The sequence below is a fragment of the Trachurus japonicus genome, chromosome 22, assembly GCF_045865225.1.
Source record: "Trachurus japonicus isolate A0001 chromosome 22, Traja_1.0".
NCBI lineage: Eukaryota > Metazoa > Chordata > Actinopteri > Carangiformes > Carangidae > Trachurus > Trachurus japonicus.
The window spans coordinates 19,166,276-19,178,425 of record NC_140928.1 but is presented as its reverse complement, the minus strand read 5'-3'; the positions used below and the strand labels follow the sequence as shown (position 1 = coordinate 19,178,425).

The following is a 12,150-nucleotide window of genomic DNA, read 5'->3' as shown; positions in this document are numbered from 1 at the left end:
TAAGTCATACTGACTGAAGACATCACGTCTGGGCAGCTCTTTCCTTTGTTTTGTCTCTCTTTGTTCCATTACATACTTAAATTGTCTAATTCTGTTGCTATTACTCTCTGTTGTGCTGTTGGTGTGTTGATCTCTTGGTGTTCTTGTACTGATTCTCACCATTTGTTCAAAACAGCCAGACGCAGCTGGGCTCTGCTTTGATAGTGCTTTATATTCAGGTGTTTAGTCAAGTGATGCTTGTTCTATTCTTAAACAGCAGATGTTTACGCTTGGTGGAGTTTTACGGCGTTTATCATAGGCCTAATTAATGCTAACGACTGATGACGATTAGCACATAGCGTCCATCATTAGATTCTTTAACTGCGTGACTCGCCCATGCACCCACTTGTAAAAACGGAGCTGTTTGCGCCTCCATAAAACCGACACCAAAAAGCAAATGAAAACACATTTAGGGTGAGGATGAGAGTCTGGCAGGAGTGCCACCCACCCCGTGGGCAGGGTGAGCCAACGTGGCCTTGAAAAAGTGAGGAAATGAACAGCCCTGACCAAAGCTGCGGTAGGTTTGAGAAAACAGCAGCAGGGCGGTTGCGCGCTGGCAGGCAGCGTGGGTGGGGACACCCTTCACTGTAGATGGAGACTCACGCTCCGGCCTGACATCTCTAAGAGGGTGTGGCCTCTGGTCCTGTGCTGGTAGAGGAGTTGCTGTCAAAGTCAAAGCAGCTACAGTACAGTGGCACATGGGGGCACTTGACATTTGTCCTGGTACTGATTATATTATGATCACGCCCGCAGATATCAAACTCAGAGAGTCCGCATACCTTGTTAAACATCTGACTGAGCCTTAATCAGAAGCAGACACCATCCCTCTTTGTCCCCTCCATCTATCATAGATGCCGATCCATTCTTTTCTCTCCCGCTCTCCGTCTCCTTCAGCATGCCCGATTCCTGCTCTTCCTAAGTCCCCGGCACGATCTCTTTTAGCTCGCAGATGTTTTTTTCTCTGCTCCCTCCTTTGAAGTTTGCGGGAGAAATGGAGCGTATACCCCCTTCACTCATTTTTATGGTTGTTTTGGGGGGCAGTGTACTGTAGGTCCAGGTCTGAGGTCACACGCAGCCAGAGAAAGAGTAGAGAAGAGAGAGAGACAGAATGAAAGAGGGGGGGAAATGAAAGTCAAAGTCAAAATGAAGTCATTTACTATATATCCCAGAAGTCTTGCAGGGAGCTTTAATAAGCGAAAATGCTTTGGATTCCACCAGAGTGTTATTGTTCTGAGTTTAGACACTTGGCCAGGTCTTTCAGCTGCATTCCTCCCTCCCTGGCTGGGATGTATGCTTTGCTTTCTTACGTATTTGACAGGAGTGATGTGCAACCTGGAGACAGCAGCTCCCCTGGAAAATGATGCATTTCATTTCTCAGCGAACGGGACAGTTGGGCTTTGCACTGTGAAGAAAAGTCATATAGCTTTTAAAGGAGTCTCCCGTGCCTCTTGTTGAGTATGTGATAATGATGTCATGAAAGCCCCGTTTGTGTTTAAGGGTGTAACACTCCCATTGGTCAGTTTATAGCTGGGTACAAAAGGCACTGTTGACTGGGAGCAAATTTCTTTTTTATTGCATTTACAGATGATGTTAGTAAGACTATGGTTTAATGTGGTTGTATTGCAGACATGATTCTTGGTCTGTGCCTTCTGGGTTTACTTCACATATATATTATTCCTTTCTGGGCCCATGTAGCTTCAATATTACCGTACATTAACTATATTTGCTCCAGCCTCTCTCAGTCTAGTCGTATAGACTTGTTATATCCTCCCGATGTTGCAGTCTGGCTGCAGTGACTGTATATCCATTTCCGAGCAGTTGACAACATCATATAGCGGGATGTTATTTATTATTGTGCAAAGACGACTTTATGTCACAGCTGTGGCAAATAAGGGAGGACGTTGTGTATGTGTGTTTCCAAAGGAGGGCTGACGTTGCGGGGGCATGAATGCCAGTGTATCCCATCTCAGTGGGAGCCGAAGCCTTTAGGAGCCAGTGCCTTTAAAAGTCACATGCTGAGGATTCCTGGCTCGTAATGAGATCCAGATCAACCAGAACAGGCTGAAGTCAGCCTCCATCCCTCTGGTTCTAGTGATGAGGAGGAGTAAAAAAACAAAAAAAAAACCCTTCCCTGAAGTTTGTTTGAATTTCAAATTAGCTTAATGTAGGATTGTAATTTCTGATGGTGAGGGACGTAGGGGTGGTCAAACCTGTCCTGAGGTATGACGGCTTACCACTGTGCCAAGGGAGATTTGGAACGGGTCACGTAAGAAGTCCAGAGCAGAAACTGAATCCACTGCACAGTGAGAGGAATTTTATCTTAAAAAAACAAAGAGTCATGATAGAGATAGTTGTGTAACCTTGGGATGACTTCAGGATGCCTTTTTATTAGTCAAGTAATCTGAGGTTCTCTGAAACAACACAAGGCCATTTGCTGTGAGCTGACCCTGACCCAAAGTGTAACATTGGCATGACTCTGTAATTCTCCTGGCAGCACCTCCCTCACTGTGAATTTCACAGCTAGTGGAATTCCACAAGCCGTTTGTCTCCCCATCTGTCATTGGCGGGCAGCTTCCCCCTCAGTGACTCTCCCCGTCTGCGTTGCTGGGAGGCTTCCCACTGTCCCAGGGAGTCAGATTAGACGTCCCCGGGGCCCAGAGTAACCACCACACCCACAGGAGCCTTGGCTTCCTCTGGTTCTACCTCCCTGGGTCATCAGGGTTATCATGATGTCAGTGCCCTCACGCTGGCTTTGCAGCGCCCTCTCTTCCGCCTCTATCTGTGGGAGTTGTCTTGTCTGTTTCCCCTCAGCCCCACTCCCTCCTTGCGTTTTTCTCCATCACAAGGACACAATTCTTCATGCGGTTTAGATCAATAAAGGCAGATGAGGCAAAGCGGGAGGGGGCCCATGGAGCTCCACAACTTCCAGATCTTCCCACATGAAGTCATCCCTCCCAAATCTCCCATCTATTCCCCAATCGTTTAATCTGACATTCATTTAGAGGCCAAATGCTGCACTTATTGCTTTTTATTAGCGCTGATCAAACATGAACACTTGTTAATGACCAACAAAACCAAGAGATGCAACGACTTTGCTTTAGAAATATGCCGCAAAAGAACAGATGCACTGGAACCGCTCCACGGCAGTGTCTCTTGGTGAGGAGCATTTGACAGCATTTGATTCATTGATGTTGACTTAGAGTTATCCCTTCACAACTAGGATGATGGAATCCATTAGCCGGGCAGCAGTGTGGCTAATCAGGACCGAGCAGAGCTAACCGCTACGAGAAATAAATCCCAGTTGGAGGCAGATGGATCTGAAATTTGTGTTGCATTTCTTAATTGGATACAAGCTAAGTTAAGCGCATTTTTATTGGGAATGTACCGTGGCATGCCTTTTTTTGGAAGCAGCCCAGGTGGTTGATATTCCACAGTGATTTGCAGATTATAGAGGAATGTGGATCTGTTTTGAATGTGTGTTTGATGCGGGTTATTTTTCCATTAGCATCTTGGAGAAGGGCGTGAAACAGCATTGTCAAACTACAAACAGAGATGTAACATACTTTTGTGAACAGAAACAATGAAAAGAGTGTTTCGAGTAGAGATTTAACGTCGCAGAAAAATGAAATAACCATTTGATCAAAGCCTTTTGGTTGTTGATGCAAATGTGCTGCGGGATGGCTGTGTTGTAGCAATACGATACAGATACACAGCAGAGACTGTCAACGGTTGAGCATCTCGGAGCTGGTTTTGTGTCAAGATCTGTATCAGGAGGAGGATGTTGATATTAGTCCCATGTGTCCTCACTGATTAGCCTTAGCTTCACAAGCAGGGAAACATTATGAACAAAGCATGCGATATGGACCGTGCCAGAATGGCAGTGTGGCGTGTGCCATGGAGATGTTTTCTTTTGAAAGTAAATGACTTCCCTTTAAACTGTTTGCTTCAATCAAGCATTGGCTCAAAGGCCAAGAAGAGATGGCACTGCCATCTGAGAGACTCACATGACCTGAAATCCTCCATGGTGATTAAAGAGATCTGTTTGCTCCTGGTTTTCTCTCGGCGGCACCAGTTTGTCCTGTGGCGGCGTGTCAGCAAGTAAATTGCTGGAAAACGTCCTGAGGAGGACTTGGCTTTGGTGCTGGTTGTTTTCCTATAGAGTGGCCCCCAATGAAATGGAAAGGAAGGCTGTCTCCTGTTCCCGTCCTGTGGATGGCATCCATCCCTCCTCCCTCATGTCTCCCACGCGTTCTCAGGTTTTCCAGCCAGTCAAGGAGAGAAGCCCAACACTGAGGTTGCCTCCCAGGCAGGTCCCAGGGGAAGTTGGTGAAGGGCTCTGAGCCCTGTGATTGATGGACCAGACCTCTCAATCGTCTTAGAAGTATAGCCCCCAGGCTGGGTGGTCCACCAAGTGATTGTACCGAATTAGCAATTAAAGATTTCTGTACAGCTGAGGAACCCATTTGACTACAGACTCTCTCCCGATTCTCAGCCTCCTGCCTCCATCTCTCTTTACTTTCTTCCCCATTTTGCATAAGCTGTTCTTTCATTTGAATGCCCGCAGCGGTGCCCGCGGTGGAGCAAGGTTCACTTTCATGTTTAAAAGAGACCTAAGGGCTTTATTCAGATTTGATTTAGGACAGCACCATCAATCAAGAAGCTTCAAGGAATTTGAATTAAAGGAATTTAAGCAAATATTACTGAGCAGTTGTCGGGGGAATGCACAACACAATTGAATGGAGACGGACAATAAATTAGTGAGGGGTGACAAAGTCTTTTGTGGAACAGGGCTAAATGGATAGACAACAATTGGAAGTTTTTGTCTGTACCCTCGGTGGATACAGACCAGCCTGGGTCTACAGTCTTTGTAACCAAGGGTGACACTAATGATGCACAGCTTGAGCTCACTCTTGCAAGCCACTGCCTGTGTAACTCTATGTTTTCTACACAAATGACTGTCGAAACAAGCATGAGAACAGACACATCATTAAATCCTCTGAGAATACCATAATTCTTAGCTTTTTGTTTGATAATGAAAATTACACGACCAAGTTGTCACTGATTAGCATCTTTTTTAATTTTTTATGGTGAACTTTCAGGCGACGCGGCTCTGAGTTTCTGGTACAGTAGCCGAGGATTCAGATTCAGAAACAACAAGACTCAACTACAGTGATCTTTTAAGCCTTGTTCTTTTGCCACATCAATCAATTAGTAAGACAGCCAAGAAGCTGATAAGTGCATCAATGAGGATACAACCAGCGCTGTCATCAACATCTGAATCTTAAGCTCCAGCAGCTGCTATTTAAACTTGTGTTCAAACAAATTTCCTGAGGGAACAGTAAAGATCTGCTGAACTAAGTTTCATCGCAAACATCTATTAAGTCTGGGAAGCACACAGGGAAAAGCGGAGTATAATCTGTCAAATTAGATCCTATGAGCAAAGTTTGTACAGTGTAGTTTCACAAACATCTTCTGTAATGCTCCTGTGAGATGCTGATGCTGATTTCACCTCACCGATCAATGTCGGTGCGATGCTTCTTACATAATTAAGGTTGCACAAGACTTTTGCAACATCTCAGGAGGTTTCAAGACGAGCAGAGTTTTGAAGTGAGCTGTCTCTCAGATTCATGCTGGAGTTGTTACTGACCACAGAGGTCCTCTCCTCCCTGCTAATAAGCTTTATTGAGACTTCTGAACCTCCCCCACTGGGCTTCCCTTGGCATGTGCGCCCTGCTGTCACTCAGGCCAGACTTTCCCTGATCCCATCACGGCGGGAGGGCGTGCCCACCATCCTACCACAACAGCTCATTACTCAGAAACGTTCGGAGGGGGGGGGATTAGAGGGGTGTGGAGGAAGGCGAGGAGGTGGGCAGACAGGAACAGGGGCGTCACTTTGACACAGTTCCCCCCTTTTTTCTCCATTGCCCCCTTCATGCTGACCCACTTCTGCTCTGTCAACCCTCAGGTACACTGCCCCTCCTGCTCCACTGGCTCACAGCAGGACCAAAACATAACGCAGCTTCCAGGACCTCGTTCCCAGAAAACCTCCATGTGGCACACATTCCAGTCACTCCTGGGAAAATGACACAGAGTGACAACTGAATGTTGGGTTTTTTTACCGTGACAGCGTGCATTTACGGGATTGTTGTGTAGGTGTTTTGTGCATGTTGAAAGCTGGGGAAGACTTTTTGTCTGGCCACTGGGTTTGGAAATTCAAACTATTTTCCAGTTTCCAACTCTGAAAAATAATGAGCTTCTGAAACACTGGAGGTTGAATGTACGTGTTTGCTGTTGCGTTCTCCTGGGTGACATAGATGCATAAAGATGACAGATGGGTTACAGAGATATGATCCTGTCTTTTCCCTGCTTGCTGGCACGAAAATAGCCATTCACATCAGACCAGAGCTCCTTCTCCGTCAGCACTCTGGTTGGAGTTTTGGTTACATTGAGTCTTTTCTCCCTTTCCCAGAGCTCTGTGCCAGGGAAGGAGATGTGTTATCTTTGCTGGCATTTGCCGTGGCCCAAGGTTTCATGCGTCACTTCTCTTTTCAACCCTTCATCACTGCGGCGGCGAGTTTAAAGTACTTGGTTAATTTTTTTTCTGGCCATGGTGTGACTCCAAAGACTGTTCCTCTTTACCGAGCGGGAAATGTAAGATATCATGATTTCTCTCTGTGTTTGCTCTCATCGGATGCTGATGATGATGAATGAGGCAAATTCTGCCATTATATGAATACATTTCTCAAAAATAGTCTAGTCCTGTTTCATATTTTGGAAAAGTAAAATGCCTATTCATGCTCATGAATTTGAGTTGAGACATAACAAACTTGGTTTCACTCACGTCACCAAATATTTCTTCTTTTTTTTTTTCTTTTTCAAATTCTTGGCCGAAACAAGATTTTTCCAGTGTTTATACGCAAAAAAGTGCAAAACAGTATCACGGCAATCTTGATTAGGAAGCAGCAAGGACCCACCATCACGGCTTCAAGCTGCCTGATTCATGACTCTAATTTAATTTGACTGAAACAGTGAGAAACAGTTCCGTCATACTAATAAGCATGCCATAATTTTCAGAGCTCTCCTCACCCAAACACACATTTTTCCCTCTAAAATCAGAAGTTGGATTTTTGCCTTTCAACACTATATGAAGAAAAATTTTTCATCTCGGTTTATGTCATGGAAAGATCTGCTACTAATAATCACCCTGTCTCTGCTAAGCAACCTATATCCTCATACACACTGGTTCTTTGTCTCGCTCCAACACATAGATACAATCATACACAAACAGAGACCATCTTTTTTGCCATAATGACGGTCACATTGACCCCTCTCTACTTTTAATGGAGCGTGCTGGGGCTTGACTAGGTGCCGAATGAGCGAAGACATGATGTGTTGGGGCCTCTGTTACTGACAGTACGGCCGCACTGGGGCTAAAACAGACACACTCGTGTTATTTACTGCAGCATTTCTGTGAACACCCCTAATGTATACACACCTGAAGCACACGCCATATGATTTTTATTGCTTTGGGAAAACAAACAAAATGAAGTTTTGGGCCAATCACTTTCCTGTTAGCTGTACATTAATCATCATTCCTCGTGTGCACAGTTAAAGCATTAGCCTCTTGTTTAAGTAGATTTGCACTGTGGTTGATGATAAAGGTCAGGGCTGTCACGTAGGTTTCCTCAACATATTTATGATATAAGCACTTCCTTCATCTGTCCCTGGGGGTTGAGGAGAGTTATGGGTAATATGATTATAAATGACGTCGAGTGTTATCGTTACATTCTGCTGGATGGCAGTGCTGTTTTATAAACGTGGTTGATGGAGATCCATTTCCATACACTCACTCTGGAGTCCCCTGAGGCCCAGCTGTGGGTCCCCTAATTTCTCCTCTTGCCAAGATGCTCACATCTGTAAGTTATATGGTCCCCTCCTAAAGTCCAGCTCCTTTTCTCTCCCTGCGATGAGTGCAGTGCTTGGTGTCAGAGAGGCACGGTACTGTGAGATCGCTTTCCTCCTCTGAAGCTATGCTTTCTCTTTCTGTTTGCAGCATATGCAGTGATTGCAAATGGACAAGTGGAATGTTCCAAAGGTTTTAAAAGGATGAATCTCACACACTGTCAAGGTAAGCTATAACAAAAAATGTTGGAAAATGTCTATTTAGTTCAATATTTTACGATATGATTTATCCCACAGAATATTTTAATAGGTATTGTACGCATAACAAGAACATAGCCAATATTAAATATAATGGCACGGATGTTATAAAAACTTACTGCCCATATGTTTCCATGCATACATGGACCCCTGAGGATGCCCATAAAAGTATCCCTTGCTGTATGTCTGGCCCCTATGGGAACCAGGTCAAGACTACACTTAGCCTCGGTCCAAGGTCAGAGTTCAGCAGCCAATAAGCGCCTGGGGCTGTTGTTTTAATTGGTCTTCTGGGGTTCTAAGTGGAGAATGGTACGGTAGGCTGCGATTATGGTAGATGTGGCTCTCTTTTAAGAGGGGGAGCTTTAGTTGCAGAGCTTTCCTAAATGTCCCAGCAGAAAAAAATCTGTATGAACGCCCGCTCACTCGTTCATCTGCATGTGAAAACAAACTCAGGTCCTTCTTGAATATACAGAATGTTTTCTTTCATCGCAGCATCCCAAAGGTGGCCATTAGTCAGATGACCGCTGGTTCAAGAAGCAATAGCCACCCACAGTGACAACTCTGTAGACATGCTTCCTCTAGAGAATTTGGACCATTTATATGTGTTGCGGTGTTAGTACACAGCATCGGAATTAGTCAACATGAACAAATAAACCTTGGCTCAAAGACACAAGAAAAAAAAAAGAGGCACCGCTTAATCTGTGAACGAGGCAACTGACGCTGACACTATGGGAAACAAAAAGCAGCTCTTCTGACAGTCCACTTGAGCTCCGTCAGTGACTTGATTAATGGTGTCATAATCCAAAAGGCAGTGCTTACTGAAGCCCATGGGGTGTAACAACATAATGCACCAATGGACAGCTTTGACTACATCAATAACAGGCCTCATCCACTGGTTCATCCAGTTCAACATGTTTTCGTATCTGCACTATTGGCCCATTAATGTTTTCAGGTAGTGATTGAGCCGGGAAAACATATTTTATTAAAACAAAGACCTGCGAACAAGGACACACTCATTTTCCAATCGTACTTCAACTAGCCAACAAATGTGGAAATTTATCTTTCTATTATTCATGCTTTTCTTTCATGATTGTTTCAAGATGTTCTTCCCTTCCAGTTGCTTGTTTCTTGACTTCCAAAAAAGCGAAGCAGACAGTTACCCGCAATATTTACTGGGGCGCTTTAAAGTCTCTGTCCCGTTCAGACGCTGCGCCATTCCCAAAAAATTATTTCTAATTTAAGGTCTTGCAGCAACTGCCAAGGAGGCAAAACCTGCTTTTTCTTGGATTTTGTCATTATTATTATCAGGATGGTGTCCAGCTTGCCAAGCTGGGGCTCCCTCTCTGAGCTGCAATGTATACTGATGAAACAGAAAGGAGCTTGTCTCATACTCTTTAATGGGCTTTATTTACGGCTCTGGCTTTGAACGCTGACCCTCGCGGTCAGTGACGTCCTCCCTACGATACGATAAGATCCCCCATCAGAGCAGTGTGCCACACTCTGACTTCATGTTGGTTCCTTATCTTCAGAGGCTGCTTCTCAGAAACGATATCGGCTGAATTGTCCGTTTGTTAGATGAAAAGCTCCACACAGTTGCATGTGCAGTCTCTGGTTGTGGGTGCTAAACTGGTGCCAGGAGCAACCTTTCTGACATCAACTCAATAATAAGTTACAAACAATTTTAAAACGCTGACATTTGGCAGTTATGTCATCGAATATGGCCTGGGTCAACAGGGTTAGATCCAGATACGTCAGGTTCATAAGTGAAGAATTTGCTTGTAAAAATCTACTGTTCCCAATGTGCATTCACTATTCACAGTCTCTAAATGGATGAATTTTGGCCCCATAAGTTATGTCTGGTTCGAGACTTCCAAAGTAGTCATAAGGAGCTCCCTTTGGCCATAACAGCCAATACATAATAAAGAGAGTAATGTTGCCAATTTCCTTTACAGTCTCTATAAATAATCCTGCAGGTGTTTATGTGAGTCTTTCCAGAGCCAGAGGTTAAGAGCGGACAAGGTCAAGCAAGGTCGCAGCAGACTGGTTGACACTTGATCCAGGGAACTTCAGTCATCAATATGTGTTACTAAATAAAAAAGAAACAATCATGAGAGAAGGTGTTGATGGACGCCTGTGAGTTTTTCTAGCACGAGGGCTGTTTGTCAATGAGATCAACCAAGCATAAATTCAAAATACATGTTGAGATTAGTGCTGGTCATGACAGGTTGTCATGGAAGTCAGCTTCAATCCCAATCAACCCACCAGCAGACTGTAACAATAGCACTAATCTGGGACTCAACCGAACCATGGATTAAAGACCCCATGTGATGAAGGCTGAGCCCAACGCTGACCTGAACTCTGACCAGATAGCATGCTGCTTAAACTAAACGGTGCAATATTGTTGTTCCAGTCTTTAAGAGTCTGAAAGTGAGCGGAGACAGGAATGACATCTGTGGTCTGCTTCGTGGTCTTCGCAGCGTGTTGCCTCGCCCTTACTCATCCAAACAAGTGGATCTTGCTAACACAGACGCAGGCTTGTTTACGCAGCCATAACACAGAGGCTGGGAGCTTTGTCGTCATCAGGCCAGCTTCAGCTTCAGAGCACGTCCCTCTTAGGAGTGATAGAAAAGTGCAAAATGAAATGGAAAAACAAAGGGAAACAGATAGAAAAGAAGAAACAGCCGCACAACAAAAGGGACATTGAGGCATTCTCTGGATTTGCTTCAGTCCACTGGATTTATCAACCCCAATCCCTTATAAGCTCACTTTTTCCAGCAGGAAGCAAAACAACAAAACAAGAGCAGATTAATTAGAATTGGGAAAATCTGTGGTGGCAGGCTGTCTAGTTCCAGTCGTCAAAGCAATGGGAAAAGACCTAATGATGTACTCTTTTTTTTTAACACGGTAGAACAACAAAATTCGCCCGGTCCCAGTGTGATCGCATGACTAAGCGCCTGAAATATGTCCCCCTATGCTCCTGGCTGGCACGGCAACTGGCGAGCTTGCGTCCATTTGGCTTAGTGACTCAGGAGCTGTTGGAGCAATAAGCAAAACTCCAGCGACCACCGTATCACTCTGGCACACGGATCAGGTCAGAGAGGGGGGAGAAAAAAAAACTTTTCATCTTTAACTTCCACTCATTGACGTAAGCTAAGGATGCTGTGACCTTATGGGACGCTGTAATGGAAAGATGCTGAGGAAGATGATAATCTAAAACACTCTGCGATTTCCTCTCCGTCTGTTCATCTGCCCAGATTTCAAAGTCAAGGTTACAGCCCCGAGAGCTTGTAATATCTTGCAGTCAGGCGGATACATGATTTTCAGTGTATGCTGGTTTACTGTGGTCATATTTATTATACATATTTCCCCCATGTCATCACTCCGCCTTTGCTTTCATACAACTCCGTAACCTTAAAGTTTCCGTACTTCATCACCTCCCAGCAGCTGGTGGGTTGAACTGGATGATCTATTGCAGTCCAATTTGTCACCTTTCAAGGTGTAAATGTTTTCTAAAGCCATACATCACGCAAGCATGAAAACTCTGTGTACTTAATGTGGAAACGCAGGAGACCAAATCTGGTATTGAAACTTGTACCATGTTTGGTTGAAGGGTTCATTTGAAGTTCAATAAGGTTTTGCCAGGGGAAAAACATGACTTCATGCTATTTCATGCTATTTCCATAATCAAAATGTACTAGATACTGGATAAATGTCATACCGTATATCTCACAGACATCAATGAGTGCCTGCTGCCCGGGATCTGTAAGAACGCCGAGTGCCTCAACACCAGGGGAAGCTACAGGTGCACATGTAAACTGGGCTACATGTTGGACGCCGCCAGGAGTCACTGTGTGTGTAAGTGCTGCTCAGAACGACACGTTACTGTATCATCCAAGCTTTTCTTATGTGTTGCAATGTGTTGCATTGGTTCACATGACGGCATCAACTCTC

General features: G+C 44.6%; 1 protein-coding gene across 1 annotated transcript in view; it reads left to right on the top strand.

Annotated features, from left to right (window-relative positions):
* Positions 1-12,150, top strand: part of LOC146963926 (latent-transforming growth factor beta-binding protein 2-like) — an 86,560-nt gene that overhangs the window by 42,842 nt on the left and 31,568 nt on the right. Inside the window, exons 9-10 of the mRNA XM_085766954.1 lie at positions 8,093-8,167; positions 11,932-12,054. Coding sequence (XP_085623080.1) covers positions 8,093-8,167; positions 11,932-12,054 — 198 coding nt within the window. The remainder of the gene's footprint in view (positions 1-8,092; positions 8,168-11,931; positions 12,055-12,150) is intronic.